The 25,263-nt window shown below is 41.3% G+C and overlaps 1 protein-coding gene across 2 annotated transcripts in view; it reads right to left on the bottom strand.

Annotated features, from left to right (window-relative positions):
* The window catches only part of GRIP1 (glutamate receptor interacting protein 1), a 606,542-nt gene that overhangs the window by 90,461 nt on the left and 490,818 nt on the right, over window positions 1-25,263 (bottom strand). For both annotated transcript variants that reach the window (XM_061639804.1, XM_061639805.1), the window contains one exon: window positions 22,402-22,547. In XM_061639804.1, coding sequence (XP_061495788.1) covers window positions 22,402-22,547 — 146 coding nt within the window. The remainder of the gene's footprint in view (window positions 1-22,401; window positions 22,548-25,263) is intronic.

Here is a 25,263-nt window from a genome sequence, read left to right as displayed (position 1 = left end):
TGCATGGGATATTAAGACAATAGTTTGATAATTACTGCATTCCCTGGGATCTCCTTTCTTTGGAATTAGGATGTATATGGAACGCTTCCAGTCTGTGGACCATAGTTTAGTTTTCCATATTTCTTGACAGATTTTTGTCAAAATTTGGACAGATTCAGTCTCAGTAGCTTCTAGCAACTCTATTGGTATGCCATCTGTTCCTGGTGATTTGTTTCTTCCAGGTATTTTAAGAGCAGCTTTCACCTCACATTCAAAAATTTCTGGTTCTTTATCATACGGTTCCTCCGTGAATGAATCTGTCATCCCGGCATCTCTTTTATAGAGTTCTTCAGTGTATTGCTTCCATCTTCGTTTTATTTCATCTCGGTCAGTCAGTGTGTTCCGCTGTTAATTATCCAACATCCCTACTCTTGGTTTAAATTTCCCTTTCATTTCTCTAATCTTTTGGAGTTCTTGTTCTACCTTTTTTGTTGTCGTCTTCTATTTCTATACAATAACTATTGTTAACAGCTCTCTTTGTTCCTATGTACTAGTCACTGTATTGTTGCATTTGGGATTCTAGCTGTGTTTCTATCTCCTTTTGCTTTTGCTTTCCTTCTCTCTTTAATCATTTTAAGAGTTTCTTCAGTCATCCATTGAGGTCTTTCTCTCTTTTTAACTGGAGGTATTGTTTTTTTGTTCTTCCCTGATAATGTCTCTGACTTCACTCCATAGTTCTTCTGGTTCTCTGTCAACTAAGTTTAAAGACTCAAACCTGTTCCTTATTTGAACTTTATATTATTCTGGGATGTTATTTAAATTGTATTTTGGCATTATGATTGCTTTGTTGGTCTTCTTCAGCTCTACTTCGATTTTCGATATGACGAGTTCATGATCTGTACCACAGTCTGCTCCTGATCTTGTTTTCGCAGAAAGTATGGAACTTCTCCATCTTCTGCTACCAATTATATAATCAGTTTGATTCCTATATTGACCATTTGGTGATGTCCATGTGTACAGTCATCTTTTCGGTTGCTCAAAAAATGTGTTTGCGAGAAACAAATGTGTTGGCTTCACAGAATTCAATAAGTCTCTCTCCTGCTTCATTTCTATCTCCTAAGCCCTATTTTCTCACAATTCCTAGTTCTTCTCTGTTCCCTACTTTCGCATTCCAGTCCCCCATGATTATCATCACAACTTGCTTTGGAGTGTGATCAATTTCTTCCTGTACTTCTGCGTAAAATATCTCCAATTCCTCTTCTTCTGCATTTGTCGTTGGAGCGAAGACTTGGATGATGGTTATGTTAATAGGTTTCCCATTAAATCTTATTGATACAACTCACTCAGACCATGTGTTATAGCTCTTAATTGTTTTTGCTACATCACTTTTCACTATTAAAGCAACCCTATTTCTTCTTAATTTCTCATTTCCTTCATAAAATATTTTGTAGTTGCCTGATTGAAAATGTCCCATTCCTGTCCATTTTAATTCACTCATGCCACATATTGATTGATGAGCGTTGATACGTTCCATTTCTTGCTTGACAATTTCTAACTTTTCCTGGTTCATGCTTCTCACATTCCTCTTGGTCTAGACTCCTGACAGCATTGCTCTCAGCTTCTTCAACACTCTCACACCTCCTCACCATGTTAAGGTGTGCATCCTAGAGGGGGCTGAATGAGATTGGGAACTGGTAATCTTTGACTACTGTTAATCTAACCTACTATTTCCACAAACTGCAATAGTTAAATGAGAATAAAGTTCTGAGGCTCTCAAATGCTGCCAAATGGATAAAATAGTGCTCCCTATATATTGCAATATACTGCAGCCAATTATTTGTTTGCAGACAAAGCAGAAACTACAGCATAGCTAAATCCTGGCTTTCCAGAACCTTAAAAACAGCTCCCATTAAAATTAGGAAGAATTGTTATTCTGCAGTACAACAAGGATAACTTCTGGGAAGTCTGAAAATGGGCAAGCACACCAAACAGGAAGCACGAAGACCGAAGGCTCAATCACCTAATAGCAAACCATGGTTTATTAATACATCTGAATGTAGTCAGTATGTATCCCTCTGCAAAGCAACAAGCAGCTAATCAACCATAAATGAGACAACATCATGTTTTAAGAGCTTGGCTTAATAAATCCCCTGATTTTGTGCTCTCTCTCTCCCTCTGAACAGAATCTAATAGGTGTCACTCAATTGACAGAAGTCATCCATCAACAGAATGAGGAAGGAAGCACTTTTCAATTATTCCTCATTTTCTTGCAGCCCCAGAGGGTTGGGGAGAAGATTCAAGGAGAAGACTAGGGGAAGGTTGAATGGTCAGACCTCAACTCTATGTTGATTTCTGTCCTTTATGGAGCTCTAGCTGGAACAGGAGCCATAAACTGGTGGCTCCAGAGTCTAGTTCCGACCAGCTACCTGCAAGGCTTAGATGGAAGTCCTATAACATCTTACTTCATGAAGAGGTGGGGACAGGGAGGAGGTTTAATAACAAGGGGCAAGTTAGGCTGGTGAACCATCCAACTTGAGGGGCTAGATAGCAAAGTCAGCTCTTAGTGGAAAAGTGACAACCTTAAGTACTTAAACAGAGTTTCTGGGCCTCAGCCTTGTATTCTTCCCAAGAAGTTGTTTCCCTTTTAACTGCTCTTTTTGTGCCATCTGAAGGTTGCTACTTTTGGGGCAACAACTCTTTGATAAAACTTCCCACAGTGAGGAAGTGGGATGGGGCAAACAGTACACACACGCAAACAGTACACACATGCAAACAGTACACACACACACACACACACACACACACACACACACGTTTGCTTCTTCCAGTGTGTGAAGTACCCACATCATCATATTCATCCCATATGAGTTTCCGAAGAATATTTGTAGTATTTTGGTGATCTTTAAGTGCAAGTACTGAGGCCATTACAGTCCTATGCATACAATAAGATTACTTGTATGACTTTCCTCAAACTTATGACTTTCCTCAAGAAAACAAAATCCAGGTATCCACGAGCTAGAGGGAGCCCCAGCTGACAAAGCATCAAGGCCCCAGCTGACAAAGCGTCAAGGCGAGTTAAGCAGCAGAGCGAGTTCGGCAGCAGGGCGAGGAGGCCAGGGCCCCCCACTCTGCCCATCTGTCCCCTGACCTCAACTAAACCACAGTCTCCAACCCATTGACGTAATAAACCTTAAACAAAACTATGCAGGTAAGAAGCCAGCAGGGGTGTGGGGGCTTTCCAGTGTTTTGCACCGCCTGCAGCATGTACGACTATCTGCCTGTTGGACAGAAGTCGTGGGTATGCTCTCGGTGCAATGAGCTCCTGGCTCTCCGGGAACGACTTCATTTCCTTGAGGCCAAGGTGGCGGACCTGGAAAAGCTGAGAGAGGCAGAGAGGTGTGTGGAGGAGGCCTTCAGGGACGTTATAGCTGTGTCCCACTCCAACAATGATAGCTCTCCTGCTATCATGGAGAACGATGGTCTCGGGGAAGGAGAGCATCCAGCTGAGGAAGAGGGAAACGATCCCTTAGAAGGGACCCATTCCTTGGGGGATGAGCAGCTATCCTCTCGTGCCGAGGATATATCTCCAGGGGGTGGAGGGATCCTTGTAGTGGGTGATTCGATCATTAGGAACATAAACAGTGGGGTGTGTGATGGGCGTGTAGACCGCAAGGTGTTTTGCCTGCCTGGTGCGAAGGTTGCGGATATCGCCCGTCGTTTAGATAGTTTGGTAGACAGTGCTGGGAAGGAGTCAGTGGTCGTGGTGCACGTTGGCACCAACGACATGGGGAAATGCAGCCGTGAGGTCCTGGAAGCAAAATTTAGGTTGCTAGGTAGGATGCTGAAAGCCAGGACCTCCAAGGTGGCTTTCTCTGAAATGCTACCGGTTCCACGCGCAGGACCAGCCAGACAGGACCAGCTTTGCAGTCTCAATGCGTGGATGAGACGATGGTGTCGGGTGGAAGGGTTTGGATTTGTTAGGCACTGGGGAACATTTTGGGACAAGCCGGGCCTGTACAAAAGGGACGGGCTCCACTTGAACCAGAATGGAACCAGACTGCTGGCACTTAAAATTAAAAAGGTGGCAGAGCAGCTTTTAAACTGACTGAGGAGGGAAACCCGACAGGAGCTGAGAAAGGTCCGGTTTGGAATAAACCTCCCCCCTGGGATAAAAACCAAAGAAATGATGAAATTTTAAAAGGGGTAGGCCTAGAAGTAGGCATTGTGAGAGCAGGGGCACAGGATATAAATTCAGAAGAGCAAAATTACCACAGGCCTAACCACAAGTGCCAAAGACACTTGAAGAGAGACACTGCTTACAAGTGCCTGTACGCTAATGCTAGGAGCCTCCGAACCAAGATGGGAGAACTGGAGTGCTTGGTCTTAGAGGAGAGCATTGATATAGTAAGCATAACGGAGACCTGGTGGAATGGAGAAAACCAGTGGGATACGGTTATCCCTGGATATAAACTATATCGGAAGGACAGGGAAGGACGTATTGGTGGCGGAGTCGCTCTATACGTGAAAGAAGGCATTGAATCCAGCAAGCTCGAAACCCCAAAAGAGGCAGACTCCTCCACAGAATCGTTGTGGGTGGTGATACCATGCCCCAGGAGGGACTTAATACTGGGAACGATCTATCGTCCCCCTGATCAAAATGCTCAGGGAGACCTTGAGATGAGATATGAAATTGAGGAAGCATCCAAACTAGGAAATGTGGTAGTAATGGGTGACTTCAACTACCCGGACATAGACTGGCTGCATATGTGTTCCAGTCATGACAAAGAAGCAAAGTTTCTAGATATTCTAAATGACTATTCCCTAGACCAGTTGGTCATGGAACCGACCAGAGGGACGGCAACCCTGGACTTAATCCTCAGTGGGGACCGGGACCTGGTGCAAGATGTAAGTGCTGTTGAACCGATTGGGAGCAGTGACCACAGTGCTATTAAATTAAACATACATGTAACTGGCCAATTGCCAAGAAAATCCAACACGGTCACATTTGACTTCAAAAGAGGAAACTTCACAAAAATGAGGGGATTGGTAAAAAGAAAGCTGAAAAACAAAGTCCAGAGGGTCACATCACTCGAAAATGCTTGGAAGTTGTTTAAAAACACTATATTAGAAGCTCAACTGGAGTGCATACCGCAGATCAGAAAAGGTACCGCCAGGGCCAAGAAGATGCCAGCATGGTTAACGAGCAAAGTCAAGGAAGCTCTTAGAGGCAAAAAGTCTTCCTTCAGAAAATGGAAGTCTTGTCCGAATGAAGAAAATAAAAAAGAACACAAACTCTGGCAAAAGAAATGCAAGAAGACAATAAGGGATGCTAAAAAAGAATTTGAGGAGCACATTGCTAAGAACATAAAAACCAACAACAAAAAATTCTATAAATACATTCAAAGCAGGAGACCATCTAGGGAGACAATTGGACCCTTGGATGATAAGGGAGTCAAAGGTGTACTAAAGAACGATAAGGAGATTGCAGAGAAGCTAAATGAATTCTTTGCATCTGTCTTCACAGTGGAAGATATAGGGCAGATCCCTGAACCTGAACTAACATTTGCAGGAAGGGATTCTGAGGAACTGAGACAAATAGTGGTAACGAGAGAGGAAGTTCTAAGCTTAATGGACAATATAAAAACTGACAAATCACCGGGCCCGGATGGCATCCACCCGAGAGTTCTCAAAGAACTCAAAGGTGAAATTGCTGATCTGCTAACTAAAATATGTAACTTGTCCCTTGGGTCCTCCTCCGTGTCTGAGGACTGGAAAGTGGCAAATGTAACGCCAATCTTCAAAAAGGGATCCAGAGGGGATCCCGGAAATTACAGGCCAGTTAGCTTAACTTCTGTCCCTGGAAAACTGGTAGAAAGTATTATTAAAGCTAGATTAACTAAGCACATAGAAGAACAAGCCTTGCTGAAGCAGAGCCAGCATGGCTTCTGCAAGGGAAAGTCCTGTCTCAGTAACCTATTAGAATTCTTTGAGAGTGTCAACAAGCATATAGATAGAGGTGATCCAGTGGACATAGTGTACTTAGACTTTCAAAAAGCGTTTGACAAGGTACCTCACCAAAGGCTTCTGAGGAAGCTTAGCAGTCATGGAATAAGAGGAGAGGTCCTCTTGTGGATAAGAAATTGGTTAAGAAGCAGAAAGCAGAGAGTAGGAATCAACGGACAGTTCTCCCAATGGAGGGCTGTAGAAAGTGGAGTCCCTCAAGGATCGGTATTGGGACCTGTACTTTTCAACTTGTTCATTAATGACCTAGAATTAGGAGTGAGCAGTGAAGTGGCCAAGTTTGCTGATGACACTAAATTGTTCAGGGTTGTTAAAACAAAAAGGGATTGCGAAGAGCTCCAAAAAGACCTCTCCAAACTGAGTGAATGGGCAGAAAAATGGCAAATGCAATTCAATATAAACAAGTGTAAAATTATGCATATTGGAGCAAAAAATCTTAATTTCACATATACGCTCATGAGGTCTGAACTGGCGGTGACCGACCAGGAGAGAGACCTCGGGGTTGTAGTGGACAGCACGATGAAAATGTCGACCCAGTGTGCGGCAGCTGTGAAAAAGGCAAATTCCATGCTAGGAATAATTAGGAAAGGTATTGAAAATAAAACAGCCGATATCATAATGCCGTTGTATAAATCTATGGTGTGGCCGCATTTGGAATACTGTGTACAGTTCTGGTCGCCTCATCTCAAAAAGGATATTATAGAGTTGGAAAAGGTTCAGAAGAGGGCAACCAGAATGATCAAGGGGATGGAGCGACTCCCTTATGAGGAAAGGTTGCAGCATTTGGGGCTTTTTAGTTTAGAGAAAACGTGGGTCAGAGGAGACATGATAGAAGTGTATAAAATTATGCATGGCATTGAGAAAGTGGATAGAGAAAAGTTCTTCTCCCTCTCTCATAATACTAGAACTCGTGGACATTCAAAGAAGCTGAATGTTGGAAGATTCAGGACAGACAAAAGGAAGTACTTCTTTACTCAGCGCATAGTTAAACTATGGAATTTGCTCCCACAAGATGCAGTAATGGCCACCAGCTTGGACGGCTTTAAAAGAAGATTAGACAAATTCACGGAGGACAGGGCTATCAATGGCTACTAGTCATGATGGCTGTGCTCTGCCACCCTAGTCAGAGGCAGCATGCTTCTGAAAACCAGTTGCCGGAAGCCTCAGGAGGGTCCTGCTTGCGGGCTTCCCCCAGGCACCTGGTTGGCCACTGTGAGAACAGGATGCTGGACTAGATGGGCCACTGGCCTGATCCAGCAGGCTCTTCTTATGTTCTTATGTTCTTAATTAAACTCAGGGATTGTTCTGTTTTGTCCATGCTGGAATAAAATTAGCCTAACTCGTGCAGAATAAAGACCTGATGTGCTCAGTATTTGAAAGTGAACAGAAGTGAACAGAAAATTTAAACATACATAATTGTTCAAGAAGAGATCAGAGTTTTTTGTGGAACAAACAGCAGAGCAAAGAGACAGCATAATTTGTGCCTTTGGGTTAAAATACAGCTGGAATGTCAGATTTTATGTGTGCTGGCCTTGAAAGCATTCCTTTAAGTGCATACCACTATAAATAATGTAAAGGGCTGTAGTGCTCATAAATTAAATTAAATTGCTAGAATAGCCAGTTTTTGTTTTAACAGTAACAACTAGAAAAAGGATAAAGGAGGAAGAGGGAGATGGAGAATGGATAGAAGCCTCTTTAAGAAAAGCTGTCAGAGCACATAAATTCTAACCATCATATAGGGCTCTAACTGATGTATTTCCTGTTGTGACTGTCTGAGCAGATTGCTTTGGGAGGGTGTTTCCACATGGCAGTTTACTGTGGACTCTATGCTGCTCTTACATGCAAGTTTTGTGCAATGTCCACACAATGTTCCATATTATTTTCCCATTTAATCCGGATGTACCATTTCTGTGGAAAATCCAATATATATATATTTTAAAAAGCCCTGCAGAAAGACTAAATCCAGATTAAATGGGAAAAATTACATGGGAAAAGATTTTGATGGGGACAATGTCATGTGGATGCTGCAAAAAAACTTGTCATGCATGAGCAGCACTGAGTCCACAATAAACTGCAATGTAGAAGTGCCCAGAAAGGGGCATCCATTACTTTGGGCTTCAGTGGAGGGATTAGCCTCTTCAAGAGGTCCCTAACTACAGTTCTGTTTGTGCTCCATTGTGCTTCCTACGCATAGGAAATAATGGAGATGTGGTTTTATGCACAGGGTTAGAACTTATCCTCATTCATGGAGTCAAAGGAACTGGCTTGCTACATGTGGGAGCTGCATTTTGTATATAAACAACACTGGTGGGTCAATCTCTGCTGCATTTCTGTCTCCTTCATAAGCATTATTTCTGTTGATTTTTCAGAAGGCTCACCCTCCCACCCACCCACTGTTGCCATCACCACATGAATTCTGTTAGAGGGCTGGCCACTTAACTCATTTGCTTCACCGAATTTCTTCCCTCATGAGTAGATAGATGGGCTTGGTTCAAATGTTATTTGCTACTTACTTCTACATAAATTAGCCCAACCACCAAATACATTGTCCAGAATTTGATGTTTATGGGCGTATGCAAATTATTTAATAGCATGAAAGTTAGCTCGTTAAATTTCAATTTAAGGCACTATGCTGCACAAAAATGGAAACTAAGTAATCTGATATGGCGAATACACAATGAAAAAGGGATTCATTTTCATTTACTTAAACTAAGAGGTACAGATAAACAAGCAAAGATGTTCATTGCACATCTAATAATGTCACTTCAGTTGACGCAGCCTGTTGTCATGGGTAACGTGCTTGCCACAATGCGAACAGCAATGTGTCCTCTCAACCCTTGCCCTACTTGGCTTATTAGCTTGCCAAGAGGATATGACCGAGTGGATCCAGGGTGTGGTCAATGCATCTTTGTGGAAGGGAGTGGTCCCAGCCACCTTGAAAGAGGTGGTGATCTGACCGCTCCTGAAAAAGCCCACCCTGGATCTATTGGTTTGTGAGAACTGATGGATGACCTTTATTGGGAGGACAGGAGGAGTGTGATCCTGTTATTCTTACTTGATATCTGAACAGCTTTTGCTACCATTGACCACAGAATCCTTCTGAGCTGACTTGGTGAGATGGGTATCAGAGGCACTGTTTTACAGTGGTTCCAATCCTATCCCTGGGGTCACTTTCAGATATTGGGTGATTGTCTTATGGTCCCTGGCAGTTGTGCTGTGGGGTACCACAGGGTACCATCTTGTCCCCAATGCTGTTTAATAGATATTAACCCATTGGGAGTGGTCATCTGGAGACTTGGAGCAAGATGTCAGTAGTACAGTGATGATATCCAGCTCTACTTCTCTGTAACATCTGAATTGGGAGAGGCCATGCAAGCCCTGGACCAGTGCCTGGACTCGTTGGTGGACTGGATTTGTCACTAGAGGCCCAGGTGACCTTAGTGGCTAAGAGTGCCTTCAGCTGGTAAAAGTCTGCATTTCCCAGTCTGTGTTTGTTTTGGAATTGCTTAAGATATTTTTAAAGATTTTTTTAAAAATATGTTTTTAAGATGGCTTGGTTTTTTAAAGATTTTTTAGTGTCTTGTCCTTTGTTTGCCGCTCTGAGGTCCTTCTGAGAGGTAGGGTGAGATAAAAAATTAATAAATATCAATAATAATTCATAATATTGAAAATTAGCCCTTGTAATCTGTTCTGTTTGGAGATGTCATAAAAAGTGATCAGATGAAACTTTAGCTGCAAATTTTAAACACACACTAAAAAATCGTGATGGGAGAATCTATCAATTTTGATTTCTATGTTTCTCATTTTTTCAGTCTTAATTATGTTCAGTCCCCCATGTTCCTCAATTAGGTTTTTTTTAAACTCCTCATGAAAATTCATCAGCATTTCAGTGCAAATTTCACCTAATATACACATGTTGGTAGTATGCTATTTTGCCTAATAAACATGTTTGCAAAGCAGTTTTCTATAATATAATGCATTTTTATATTATTTTCATTAATATATACATTTTTAGGCATACTTTACCCTAATATATGTATTTTTGTAGACATTACTTGGCTTGAGAACTGCATCCAGAAGTCTAAGAATTGCAAATTTCAAAGGATGGGTATGATTCAGTTTGTGTATTGTTTTGGAAAGTGCAAATTAGGAAAGCTGGCCTTTAAATACAAACTAATCTAAATTCTCCCCCATCCCTACTACGGAGTGAAACCCTATAGAAAACAAGTGGCATAGGACTGCGCTGCTAAAGTAGGTGCCAACATAACCAATGTAGTAATTTCTACAATGAGAGTATATTTCTTTCCCACCCTTTAGATGGTAATCTGTATAATTTCATATACTTCAAGTGGTCTTATGGGAACTTCCCTTTAGATGGTAATGTACATTACTTCATGTACTTCAAAATGTGGCAAAGCAGTTCTGCTCTGTTTTCGGGTCCTCCTCCTCATGCTGCTGAGGAGTCCTCGATTTCTGTCCCAAAGTCCTGCCCTGAGAAACACTTCTGGCAGAAAGAGCCTACATGTATGGCTCAGATGTGGATATTTTCCTCCTCCATCAGTATTGAGGAACTGAGAAGCAGGGATGGGTGAATCTGTCAATTTAATTTTCTCTGTTTCTCATTTTTCTACTCTTAAGTTCAGTTGTCTACATTTGTTTGCATTTATTATTTTAAAAAATCCTCATTAAAATTTATCAGCATTTTAGTGCAAACTTTTCCTAATACACACATTTGCATGCCATGTCTAAAATCCACATTTTTGCAAAGTAATGTTCCATAATACAATACATTTTTCTACGATATTTTCACTAATATATGTATTTTCATGAACACCTTGCCATAGTACACACATTTTTGTAGACATTTATTGGCTGAAGAATTACATTACAAAATTCAGAGAAGTGTTAATTTTGAAGGATAGCTGTGTTTCCGGTTGTGTATTGTTTCAGAAACTGCAAATTAGGTAGATTCACCTTTAAATGCTAACTGAATCAAATTTCTTCCCTATCACTGACAAATATAGAATGGCACTCTCAATAAAGCTCTCGGAAATCAATGGAATTTGTAACATATCACATCCCAAACAGATTGCTTTGCTAACTTTGGCCTCACCTGCATATGACTTTAAACTATGGTTTAAAAGGAACATTTTCTGCAAATGAGCAGGGTGCCGGTACACACTCAATAGGGCCCAATTTGCTCCTGCCTTTGCTGCACTGGAGGAAATAATAGTGCTGGTTTAGCATTATGTGCAAATCAGAACTCATTGGTTTTTTCTCACTAAACCACAACTGGAAGCCAACATGAGAAACAAAACAGGTGAACTGAGAATGGTAGAGTTTTTTTCCTAATCTGAAATATCCATATAGCTAAAAAGTAAATTTTGTCTTCTCTAAATTAATAATTTATATTATTATGCCCACTACACAAAGCCTGTAATCTAAGAATATAGTCTGATACGTACAAATAAAGCTCTGCAATAGTTAGTCCTGGCACAGAATAGTTAGTGCTGGCAGAGAAAGAGCCCCGTACTATGTAGAGCTCCATCTCCTATGGCTGGCATGTTGTTAGCTCTGGATCATAAATGTAATGTTTTGATACTCTACATATACAAACATATACACATATTAGACACATAACTGGTAAAGAGCTTTGACATCATTTAAATGAAAATACAGCATATTTTCAATAGCATTCTATATGAAAATAAAATGTACAGATCAACTTCAATAACAGAGAGAAAACTAAAGCAGTATTAAAAGCAACTGCAATACAACACATGGTATATGAGAAACCTGCTAATAGGAAGGTAGAGAGGAACTGTTTGTGATTCAGACAAAAGAAGAAAAGAGAGGAGCGTTCAGAATTCAATTAAGAACTCAGGAAACATGACCTGAATGAGCAGTACGATTAAGGATAAATAAAGGATGAAGAAAAGACCCATTAAGAAGAGCATAGGGAATAAATTTCAGAATGGGTAGGGGTTAGAATATTAATTGGCCCCATTTGAAGATCCCTATCCCATATAAGAAAACCCAAATTCCCTCTTCAACCTTAGCTCATAATGGGTTCTCTGCCATGGTCAGTCAGTCTTTCCTGAGCACTCCCCCTTTCCAGGATGACAGAGTCCGCTGTGTGCTAACACCTCCCTGCCACGTTTTGTATCACTGAACACAAAAGTCAGGATCATTCAGACCATGGTAATCCTGATCTCTATGTATGGATGTGAAAGTTGGACAGTGAAAAAAGTGGATAAGAGAAAAATCAACTCATTTGAAATGTGGTGTTTGAGGAGAGCTTTGCACATACCATGGACTGCAAAAAAAGACAAATTATTGGATGTTAGAACAAATTAAACCAGAACTATCACTAGAAGCTAAAATGATGAAACTCAGGTTATCATACTTTGGACACATCATGAGAAGACAGGATTCACTAAAAAGACAATAATGCTGGGGAAAACAGAAGGGAGTAGAAAAAGAGGAAGAGATGGATTGATTCTATAAAGGAAGCCACAGACCTGAACTTAAAAGTTCTGAACAGGGTGGTTCATGACAGATACTATTGGAGGTCACTGATTCATAGGGTCGCCATAAGTTGTAATTAACTTGAAGGCACATAACAACAACAAGCAACAACATTGCCTACTTGCTGAGAAATCAATTGTGCATGTGCTGGATATTATACTTTATAGAAAAAAGACAGGTACTCGTTTAACAAATACTACAATGCGATAGAGGCACACATCCACTGATTGACTGGGTAGTCTCTAGATTAACCAGACCTGGTGCCAGCACACAACATACTCGGGTAAATGACAGGGTTCTGATGCCTTGAAAAGGCTTACCACATTTGGGGAGGGGGGTCAGTATCTAGAATATTTGGCTCAAGCAGCAAATCTAGCTGGGATATTTTTAATGTCCCCACATACAATCCTAGCAACATGTAAATTAAAATGGTGGCTGCACCAACAAGTCCAGTGCTTCTCCAAGCGTTGCCATCTGGCTGCCCTCAGCCATACCCCACTAAGTTAAAAGTTAAGTTACAATAGGAAAAAAGGTGGTAACACAGACATGGCTGCATAATTCAACTGCATGTTTTTATATTGAAAACATATATTATTCCCTATATGCTGCAGCTCAAATGGTGGAGGTGGGACTGATGCCACCTTTGCAATGCCCCTGTTAAGTTAAACCAGGATATTTTATTATCATCAGCCCTAGCAATTCTAAATATGTGGAATTTTTAAAATCCATCTTTCTGCTCAATCCTACCAGTATCACAAAGTGCTAATAAAATACCTGGCTTCTTTAATTGGATTTTCTGATTATAGCTTTTCTCCACCAGTAAATTAGGTATCTCATGCAGAAGCTTCTCACATCTATGAAAAGCTTAATTACCAGCCTGCATGGGAAACACTGCAACATTTTCATCTGAAATGTAACTGTATCATCTGCCATATTCAATCCCCCCGACATTATAAAATTCAGAAGGCCAGTTATGCTATGTAATCTATTTCTAACCCCTTCTGTAACTCACAGATGAGCCTTACTAATTAAAGCCACTCATTTTCCCCTACCCACATAGATTTAGAAGTTTAAAGGCAGATGAGATATCTCTTCAATTATTTTCCCTAGACCAGTGGTTCTGAAACTTTTTTCCCCACAGACCACTTGAAAACTGCTGAATGATTTTATCCCTGTTGTTGTAGCAACTGTAACATGAAGTGCTAGATATTTTTAATTGTATTTGTGTTGCTTCTTTTATTTCTTATACTGTATTTTATTAAATTACAATTTGAATTCCATAGATTCACCTTGGACCAACTGAATGAAGCTAATGGACCACTGGTGGTCCACTAATCACTGTTTGGGAACCCTTGCCCTAGACAAACTCCATATAGCCTCTTTTTAACTAGCCTTTCCGCAGACTGGATTATTGTATGTTAAATGAAACAAGGAAAGAAGACATGTTTCTTTGTTCACCATCAGCTTCATGGCAACAATTTTTAATCTTAAACAGGCCATCACCAGCAGGCAGCCAGGTCAGGCCCTGGCCGAGGGCCCCTGAAGCCTAGAAGAGCCCCTCCTTAGTCTGGGAGGATGTAGCTCCCACTCTGCGATCCATGCCAGCATTGAGTTGTGGGACCCAGCAACCTGATGCTGCCACAGATTGAAGAGTAGGAGCTCCCAGGCAACCCCCCAATACAGGTGGCAGAGGCTTAAATAAGCCCGCCCACCCCACATACATCCCACGTTGCCATATCAGCATGTTAGCACACTGCACATGCATGGCTATTATCACTCAAGGGGCGTCTCAATATGCTCAGGTTTAGATTATCATATGTTTCCTTAATAAGCCAATATATAAAACGAGCCATTTTGTCTGTGCATGCAGCCCTTCGCTCTTCCATTCATAGCATGAGCAATTGAACCAGAAAGCCTTTAATTAATCATAGTTACCTTTGGAACGTTGGATAATGCAATGCAGCAAGGAATTTCAGAAGAAAATCACCCTGTGCTTTATAGACTACAGCAAAGCCTTTGACTGTGTAGATCATGAAAAACTATGGAATGCTTTAAAAGAAATGGGGGTCCCACAGCATCTGATTGTCCTGATGTGCAACCTATACTCTGGACAAGAGGCTACTGTAAGGACAGAATATGGAGAAACCGATTGGTTCCCCATCGGAAAGGGTGTGAGACAGGGGTGTATTTTATCACCCTATTTGTTTAATCTGTACGCAGAACATATCATATGGAAAGCGGGATTGGACCAAGATGAAGGAGGTGTGAAAATTGGAGGGAGAAATATCAATAATTTAAGATATGCAGACGATACCATACTCTTAGCAGAAACCAGTAATGATTTGAAAAGAATGCTGATGAAAGTTAAAAGATGAAAGCACAAAAGCAGGACTATAGCTGAATGTCAAGAAGACTAAAGTAATGACAACAGAAGATTTATGTAACTTTACAGTTGACAATGAGGACATTGAACTTGTCAAGGATTATCAATACCTCGGCATAATCATTAACCAAAATGGACACAATAGTCAAGAAATCAGAAGAAGGCTAGGACTGGGTAGGGCAGCTGTGAGAGAACTGGAAAAGGTCCTCAAATGCAAAGATGTATCACTGAACACCAAAGTCAGGATCATTCAGACCATGGTATTCCCGATCTCTATGTATGGATGTGAAAGTTGGACAGTGAAAAAGGCAGATAACAGAAAAATCAACTCATTTGAAATGTGGTGCTGGAGGAGAGCTTTGTGGATACCATGGACTGCGAAAAAGACAAATAATTGGGTGTTAGATCAAATTAAACCAGAACTATCATTTGAAGCTAAAATGTTGAAACTAAGGTTATCATACTTTGGACACATAATGAGAAGACATGATTCACTAGAAAAGACCATAATGCTGGGAAAAACAGGAGGGAGTAGAAAAAGAGGAAGGCCAAATAAGAGATGGATTGATTCCATAAAGGAAGCCACAGACCTGAACTTAAAAGATCTGAGCAGGGTGGTTCATGACAGATGCTCTTGGAGGCCGCTGATTCATAGGGTTGCCATAAGTCGTAATCGACTTGAAGGCACATAACAACAACAACTACCTTTGGAACAAACCAGGATATTAGACTATATCTTGATTAATTTCCAGGATTGTTCTGAAATCATTTTCCTGATTTGGATGAAGCAGGAAACTGTGGTTAATTACAGACTTCCTGGCTTATCAAGCTGCGTTGCAAAAGCAGAAATGAAGGAGCTGCATATATAAGCAAAATGTTGGTACGTATCTTGGCTGAGATATGATTCAGCCAAGATATGATTGCCTGAATGTGGCAACAAAATGTCCAGTGCTCTCTCATTCAAAGAAAATTAAGCCCTACTATAGTTTGCGTTCTAAATTTCTCACTGCTCAGGGAAGCGGGGAATGCTTAAACATATTGTTGTAATGTAAGTAGTTTTTTGAACAATATGAATTGCCCTTCTCTCTTGTTAATTCAGATAATGAAACTTTATTTGTACTTATTTGACAATAATTAAATTTCATTTCACCTTTATAGTCTGTCTCCTACAGGGAACAATGCTTATGCAACTGATTTTAATGAGGCCTAAGTTTCAAAAGTGCTAGAGAGAAATGTTAATTGGGCCAGTTAGAACCATTTGCAAGTTTGTAGTATACAGACTAAACTCATTTTACATCTCTTTTGGGGAGGACTTGAAATTTTATGAAGATAAGATACAAAGCAATATTTGAATACCTATAGATGAATAGTACTCCCTCTTGTTTTCCATAACTTACTGTTTGCAGATAACTAATTAGATCAAAGTAGAATGTCAAGTGAAAACAACATATCCAGTGGAGCATGAGAGAGCTTAATAATTTAGCTCCTAGGTTTACTATTTACCATTTTAATAACTTAGTTCAATATGACTTCAGTAAGAAAGTGACATGTGGAATATGATTGCAACATAATAAGGAACAAAGAACTGTAAGAAGAGTTTATTATTTTAGCTCACAAAACCTAACCATGCAGTTTGTGCCAATACTTAATATTTTTCTCTCTATGATGGACAAGCTGAAGGAACACCTCCCATACCAGCCTGCCTGCTCTCTTAGTTCACCTGCTGATGCCCTCTCTGGTTTGATTTGCATGACATGCTAAGCCAAACTTTGGCTTAGCAAGACTGTGTGAGGGTGCAAATATAACCCCTATGATTATTGGTTTCATCCAGTCAGTGAAGAAACCTTAAGGAAGGGGCAGTACTTGTGAGTTTTAGTTGAGAAAGAGAGAGAGCTGGAGGGGAAAGGCACTGTTAATGCCATGGAGCAAGAATTAGGTCCCTGTCACTTTGACTGCGGTAATGGGATTTTAATTTATCTGTGTAGGTGGGAATAGAAGAGTAAATTCCTTTTGGTGACTTTATGTATTTGTATCTATCTTGTGTTTTACTTAGGGCTTTAAGGCTTTTGTCTATGGGAACCCCTAGACAATCTTCCTATCTTGGACCTTTCTGTAAGCAACTCCTGCACTGATGCCTTGTTCGATGCATGGAACTTTGGGAATTATTATATTTTGAATATTTATGTTATATTCCATTGGGATAAGTTGTATTATTGTTGCTATTTTTGCTACCTGATTTAAACATTGCAAATTATTACCAAATTGTAATTGTGTTTGCATTATTTATTTATAAGGTAACCCCATAGAGCGGTCACTTTGTTCCTCTTGGGTTACAGGGGAGAACAAACCATGGTTACAGCTCATGGTTTGCGAGGAGAAAGCTTAACCATGAGTCCAGTTTTATCATGCTAAGCCACACCTTGGCATACCTCACGATGGCGCAGCAGAAAAAAGGACAAGAGAGTAGCAAAGAGGCCACCAAGGTTTGGCTTAGCATGTTGTGAGAACCAGCCCTCTGTCTGCCTCTCTGGGGAGGATCAGTGGGCAACCAATGTTGCTTTCTTTTAGGTACCTGGCAAAAATGTTTTTATTTACTCAGCCTTTTAAAGTACTTTTTATTTATTTATTTATTATTTGATTTATATCCCACCCTTCCTCCCACTAGGAGCCCAGGGTGGCAAACAAAAGCACTAAAAACACTTTATCATCCAATGCTATTCTCTGAAAACGACCTTGGAGATAGGATCGGAACCACTGTAAACCAGTGCCTCCAATACCCATCTCACCAAGACAGTGCCTCCAATACCCATCTCAGCCAAGAAGGATACCATGGTCAATGGTACCAAAAGCTGCTGAGAGATCAAGTAAGAGTAACAGGGTCACACTCCCCCTGTCCTTCCAGGGTGCAAACCGGGCTCCACAATGCCAGAGACAGCACTCATGGACAACTGTGTCAAGAGCCCAATGTGCTTCGCTGTTCCACAGTGTGACAAGGGCTTCAACAGGGTCACCTGCTCTATCTACTGGGAGTTCCCTCAGGGTATTCAGGAATCCAGTGGATTCCATTAGTCTCCGGATGCACCATCTTAATCTGTCCACCACCTCTGCAGGGGAGGATCAGAGCCATAAGTCATAAACTTCACCAGGAAGTGGTCTGACCATGACAATGGGGTAACATCCACCCCCCTTCCTCCATCTGGAGTAAAAACTAAATCGAGGGTGTGCCCTGCCCTATGTGTCGGGCCGGTGACAACTTGAGACATCCCCATGGTTGTCATGGAGGCCATGACGTCCCGAGCTGAAACACTAGAGGCAGCCTCAGCATGTACATTGAAATCACCCAGGACTAACGTTCCAGGCTCCTCCAATACCACAACCAAGATGGCCTCTGCCAGCTCAGTCACAGAAACTGCTGGGCAGCAGAGTGGACGCTACACCAGCAGCAACCCTAGTTTACTGTCTCCTTGGCCCGACACCAGGTGCAGGTCCTCACAGCCAGCTCCAAGACAGAGGGGTTTCCTGGTGATAGAGATGCAAGTTCTGTAGTCCACAGCAACTCCTTCCCCTGGCCCTGCAGCCTGGGCTGGTGTTGCACTGAGTATCCAGGTGGGCAAAGCTGGGTCAGATCAACTCCTCCCAGCTCACCCACCCAGGTCTTGGTAATGCACACCAAATCGGCACCTTCATCCGCAATCAAATCATGGATGAGTGTGGTCTTATTGTGTACTGATCTGGCATTAAACAACACACACAGGCCAGCGAACACAGCAGATGAGCAGCAAGGAACCCGTCCATGAGAGGAGTGGGAGCCCTCATCTTCTATGGTAGTTTACCACTTCCCCATGGCTATACTTCCCTCTACCCATGCTCACTGAAATTGGGGTGGCATCACCCATGTTCCTTCTTACTAAGTCTCCTCCTAAACACCTGATATGGACCCAACAAGAGCCCACCAACAAAACCTACCTAAACCAGTTATTCCAGTAGGCCTCTGAGAGAAATGGAAACAGTCAGACCCACTCAATATCTTTCACACAGGGCACATCTACTCCCCCCGTCTCACACCCAGGGAGGGCCAGCCTTCTGCCAGTTATAGATTCTCACTCTGAAGACATCTGGCAACTTTCTCCTATCATTCAGTTCACTGCATAGGCTCTCACCCTGTGCAGGAACTACCCATGCACCATACGCCCTCCCCACTACCAATCCCCTCTAGATTGGGTAAAAGAAGAAAGAAATAGAAGAGGGTAGTGCCCATGCCCTCGGGACAACCTAAGGGGCAACCCCCTGTGGCGGCAAACCCGCCACCCAAGGGCAGCTGGGCTTTTATGCCCCCGACCCGGCCAGGCGCTGATGTAAGAGGCTGCAAGATTAACTTCAGCCTCTTTCTGGAGCCAGAGTCAGGCAGGGGGTCCCAGTCCTTGCAGCACTTACTAGCAACTTCAGCTGTCTCAAGAGACAGCAACCCAGAGGAGTGAGCAGTAAGCACCCAAATGCTCAGATACTAACTCCCAGGGCAGGTCTTCGTCAGTCCCTCTAGTGTTACAATTGTTTTTGCATACTTATAAGTACTATTGACTACTCTCTTATCTGCTGGCTCATCTTCTGTTTTGTTTTGTAAAAAAATGTATAATTTTTTAAAAAATTAACACCTCATTCAAAATAAATAAAGGGCAAACTATCTCATCTTTGGATGAGTTTCTCTGACCAGTTGCTTTTCTGGGAGATGCTTATGCAGCATGCCCACAGCCTGAACATTTATCACAGCTGTACTTCAGAGAGCAGGTTTCATGTCAAGGGCATGGTGCTCGATGAAAGTATGTATAGTGATCTAAATTGCTCTCACAGAGAGAAAACAGGCTGTGGCATTCATGGAATTATGAAGACATGCCTGTTCTTCAAAAACAAACTTTGAATCATAAAGTCATGAATAAATAGAAGGTAATCTCTTCCCAGACTCGTAGAAGTGCATTTAGAGACTGAAGAAGGGATGGCTAGATTATTTAACATGAGTTATAGAACATTTTTTTGCTTTGAAAATAGTTCACTAGTTTGTTGCAAAAGGATGTAATTGACAACTTTCTCTGCAGGTGAAGGTAGTGTAGGAGTGACTTGGTCACAGTCTAGGATGCAGGTGGCCTACATATTAAATGAGGTGGCAAACTCTTAAGATCTACTCACATTTTACTCTGCCTAAGATTGGATCAAACTTCTCTTGAAAGATATTAAAAAGAAAAGCTTCCATTTTGGCTCTGTGTTGAGAGGAGGAAACTCAGGATCTGAACAACTGATTGAATAATTACTTATACCAACATTTCATTGTTTGTAAAAGTTGCTAAAGTTTATTTGAACCATGCAATTATACATCCTAATGGTATCAGTAATGTGCTTGAAGGACAGCTGTGCAGTACTCTTAACACATTTATTCAAGTAAATCCCAAATAAATATTATCTGATTACTTTTTATTAAGGGAGAAGAACAAGTGTTCTTTGTTCTTAGTACAGTAATATCTCAGTTAAGGAATCCTCCAGGAGCCAAGCTCCTTTTAAGGAAGGCTGTTTTAAGGTGAAACTTACCAGTTTTGCTTTGCTATGGATAAACTTTCAAGCCTGAGCCTTTGCTTTAAGGTGAAACTGACTAGCCTGTGCCTTTGTTTTGCTATGGATAAACTGGTAAGCCTGTGCCTATGCTTTGCTATGGTGAAACTGACAAGCCTATGAGTTTGCTGTGCATTAAAGAAAGTTTGCTCTTGCTTTCTCCCAGGGTTGGGTAAGGAATGATCCAATATTATTCAGAGGAGGAGAAGGAGGGGAGGGAGAAGGAGGGGGAGTGAGTGGGTGCTGGGTATGCACTCTTTAAAGCCCCTGTTGAAGCTGCCCCCATCATCTCTGAGCAGGTGTAGGAACCTATCCCTATTTTTTCCATGTTATTCCTACTTCTGGTACCAAAGTTTCTGTTAAAGAAGTAATGTCTGGGAACGCATCTACTTTGTTAACTGAGGTATTACTGTAGTCTGTTTTAGTTTCTTGGTAGGAGATGTGCCAAAACAGATGCTGTGATTGCGTTGCTCCTGCTTACTATGGTATGGTGTTTCACTGAAATATTGCATATGCTTTTGGCTGATTTTATCAGGCATTGTATGTTGCCTTGAGAAAATATTTTATTTTGAAAGGAACCTAATAAATTAAAAAAGAAATAAACCCCAAAAAGTCCCTGGCATAATTTATTTACTGATCTAGTCTAAACTTTTGATCTTTGATTAAGGAAAACCAGGTTATTTCCAATTCTACACTTGCATATTTAAGTTCTGTTACATCCAGCTGTCTGTTAGTTTTATTAAATTATTATTATTACTCCTATTAGTTTTAACTAATTATCTTAGTTTTAGACTTCCTTAAACATAATTCATCTGGTCCTGGCACAGCCCATTAAAAAGCCTATGCTGCTAGGCTTTATACTAGAAATGTAACTACATAACTAACTAGCCACAGATCGGTATTTCTAGTATGAAAATTTTAGGTTAGTAGTCTCATGCAATAATTTTCTATACAGGGCAAGTTCTCTACCTATATTGTTGTTAAGTAAACACTACACCCCCAAACAGAATAATTACATTCAGTGAAGAGGATCACAAGGGAACGTGTCCTGTGGGTATTATCTCACAAAGCCATTTGAGATCCCTCATATTTTTCCCCTTCCTGATGAGACTTTTAAATCCTTATTGATAAGAAAACGCAGTTAATCTTTCCATCAATAGCATTCGGTAAGACCTACCATGAAAAAGGAAAAAGCTATAAAGTCTATGCTGTCTTATGTAACTTCTACGGGCTACTATACGAAGGGTGACATTTTCATACCATTCTTTTAAAGACAGATATAGTTGCCATGTTATTTAGCTTATAAACTTGGAAAGACATTTAACCTTCCCTAATCTTCTAAAGAGTGTTAGCAAAACACCAGTTTCTTCTTTTGAATAGTTTTTTTTTAAAGGGGAAAAATATTTTGTGACAGTATTACATTGGCTGCTTTCAAGCAATTATTTTTTCTAGACAAATCTTTACAGCAGAATATTTTTTGTTGTCTCACACATTTAGGCTTTTTGCAAAGGGCTTTTTTTACTTTTTCTGTCGCTAAACAGACATAAAGATTAATGTCATGCCATGTAAGCATTTTGTAAAACTGAATTGAGAGAAATAGCTACACACTGCTATCTGCTTTGCACAAGTAAACCTCACTTGGAATAACTGAGAGACTTACGACCTTGATAGGAGCTATTATAAGTTTTCACTCTACAAACCATGAAACAGCCAGACTCTAAATTATAATAAAATACTTTCATCTCTCCACGATTAATGAGTTGCTGCTGATAGGAATATCTGTGCTACTAGAGGCATAACAGGTCATAATCATTGTTCAAGTAGTCTCTAAAGGATGGACAGTAAGATGTCACAGATGACTCCCAGAATGAAAGCTCAGCATTTCAACGTACCCATAACTGAGACATTGTATTCTATCAGCAGAGTTGCTTCTTGCCCACACTGTTTGAGGATACTCATGGCTTCACTGTGTGATGTCCCAACAAGCCGAATTCCATCAACACTAAGCAACCTATCACCAGGTTTTATTGTACCCTCCCTGAAAGAAGATAAAAAGAACAGTTATTATTAATTTGATATAATGAGATTTGGAGTAAGTAGGCACATGTAAAGTGACTATCTAACACACTTTTCTGATATTCAGCCCAACTGTCTCTTTTCTTAATATTTAGCATGACAGCAAGACAGTTGAGAGATCACTAGAAAAAGGGGAATTGGTTTAATCAGAATATAGAACACATGAAGTTTTCTTATACAGAGTCAGACTTTTGGTCTTCACTGTTCTTCAACTTTGAGTCCCCAGATGTTGTTGGACTACAACTCCTATCAACCTTGGCCTTTGACTAAGCTGGCTGGGGTTGATGGGAGTTATAGTCCAACAACATCTAGGGACCCAAGGTTGAAGAACAATGGATCTTGTTCAGTATTGCCCCCAGTGACTGGCAGCAGGTCTCCATGATTTCAGACGGGGTTCTTTTGCAGCCCTACTTGGGGCTGCTGGGCATCAGACTTGGGATCTTCTGCTGTAAACCGCCCAGAGAGCTTTGGCTATGGGGTGATGGATAAATAAATAAATAAATAAATAAATAAATGTAAAGCAGGTGCTCTACCACTGAGCTACAGCCCATCCCATGATGGAGAAATACTACCATGTTGCTAAGGAACATGGATATTGATAGATATTACCACAAATATTTTGCCCTCAAACACACAAGTGCCTCTTCCAGCACTAGCATTAAAATATTCATCAAGATATAGGTTAGTAAAATAACAGGTTTATCTGCTTAGTGCTGGTCATTAAATGTCAGGCTAAATATAAAAGTCTTAATGCTACCTCTGAAACATTTTTGGCAACTCTCCACAGGAAATGGGTTCCATAGCAGTGAATCAGCCTCAGGCCACCTTCAGGATGCAATATAAACTGCACAAGGCATCCATACTGCTTATGGGCAGTATCTGAAGGCAGCTCCTCCAGCAAGATCTAGATGCCCACAGCAATTTCACTGTCACTGTTTGCAGGGGGCCAGAATAGCATTATTGCAGGAAACTTTAGTACTCCCTACTACAGTATAAGCCAGCTTTCCTCAACCTGGCTGGTGCCCTCTAGATGCTTTGGACTACAGCGTCAGCCCCCATCAACATGGTCCATGGTTAGGGATGCTGGAAGTTGTAGTCAACTCCAAAGCACCAAGTTGGACAAAGCTGGTATAAGCTATGAAACACTTTGCCATCCCATCTAACATATTGAATTGGCAGCAGTGTGAAGTGCAAACTTGCACTTTGAATACTCCTTGATATACCTTCATTGCCACACTAAGAGAGTGCCCGTAGTCAATTCATGTGACTGGTATAAAAGAAAACAGTCTCTAACATGAGCCTGCCACACTAACATTTTAATGCAGGGGGAGGAACCTGGTGCCCTCAAGATACTGTGGACTACAATACCCACAATCTGTGACCATTGGACATACTGGCTGTAGGTGAGAAGATGGAGTCCAACAACAAGTATCCTCTGTGGCTAGGAGTGCCTTTTAGCAGCTTTGTCTGGTTTGTCAGATATGGCTGTTCCAAGACAGGGACAGCCTGACCACTATAGTCTATGTGTTGCTAACCTTGAGGTTGGATTACTGCAATGTGCTCTATGTGGGGCTGCCCTTGGCCCTGGTTCAGAAGCTTCAGTTGGTGCACATGGCAAATGCCGATGGGGGCACATGGCCAACATGTGACACCCCTCTTAAAACATCTGTACTGGCTGCCCATCCACTACCCATCCACTTTACAAAGCCCTGAACAACAGGTCCAAGGTACCTTAGAGACTGACTGAACCCTTATATCCTAGCTAGATCACTGAGATTGTTGGTAGGAGTGGTGAAGGTCATTCTCTGAGTTGCTGAGACTTATTTAACATTGATCCAAAATCGAATCTTCAGTGTCATTGTCCCAGTTCTCTGGAATGCTCTGCCAACAGAGATTCAGAAGGCACCTTCTGTTTTAACCTTTCAACAGCTGCTGAGAACCTCTCTGTTCCGCCAGATTTATGCAGGCAATTCAGACCTTATTACTGCATTTTTAATGGTTTTTACTATATGTTTTTTTAAATTTTTGTAAACCGCCATGATGGGGTTTTTTTACATTAAATAGCGGTGTACAAATTTATTTATACATAATTAATAAATATCTGAAGGGCCACAAGTTCCTCACCCCTGTTTTAGCAGGGGGAAGTTGCAAAAGGCGAAGAGTCATTCTTTCAATAACTTCACATATATTTTTCAAAGTTCTTGATTTCCTCCCTTGCAAGCTGAGAGAAAATTGATCAGTTTTTCTGCCCCTGGTATGCATTACAATATCCTCTCAGCTATAAAAGAGAATGACTATTGTTTTGCCATCCACACATGAAGGCCAGAGCATGGAGGACAGGAAATTGGCTAGTCAAAAGTGGCCAGTGAGGAAGGAGGAAGAGCTTGAAGTACCTCACATCTGCCCTTCTTGCTTGCTGTTCTGTGACTATGGCCTGATGGGGAGAAGCCCTCCACTGCCTCTCTTGAGGCACCCAGTGAAATGGTCTCTCTCACACATGCCGTTTGTGCCACAAGCAGGAGCAGCTCAGACCAAACTGCTGAGTTGTTGGATTCACCAGTGGAAGGAATGGAATGGAAAGTGGCTTTTAGCCACCACTGAAAAGTGGCCAGTAATATGGAGGGCAAGGAAATGGGTGTATAGTCCACCCCATTCCCCATGGCCTCATCTCGCTTCTT

The sequence above is a fragment of the Rhineura floridana genome, chromosome 8, assembly GCF_030035675.1.
Source record: "Rhineura floridana isolate rRhiFlo1 chromosome 8, rRhiFlo1.hap2, whole genome shotgun sequence".
NCBI classification, from domain to species: Eukaryota; Metazoa; Chordata; class Lepidosauria; order Squamata; family Rhineuridae; genus Rhineura; species Rhineura floridana.
Note: the sequence above shows the minus strand (reverse complement) of the source record. Positions and strands in the feature narration are given on the sequence as shown.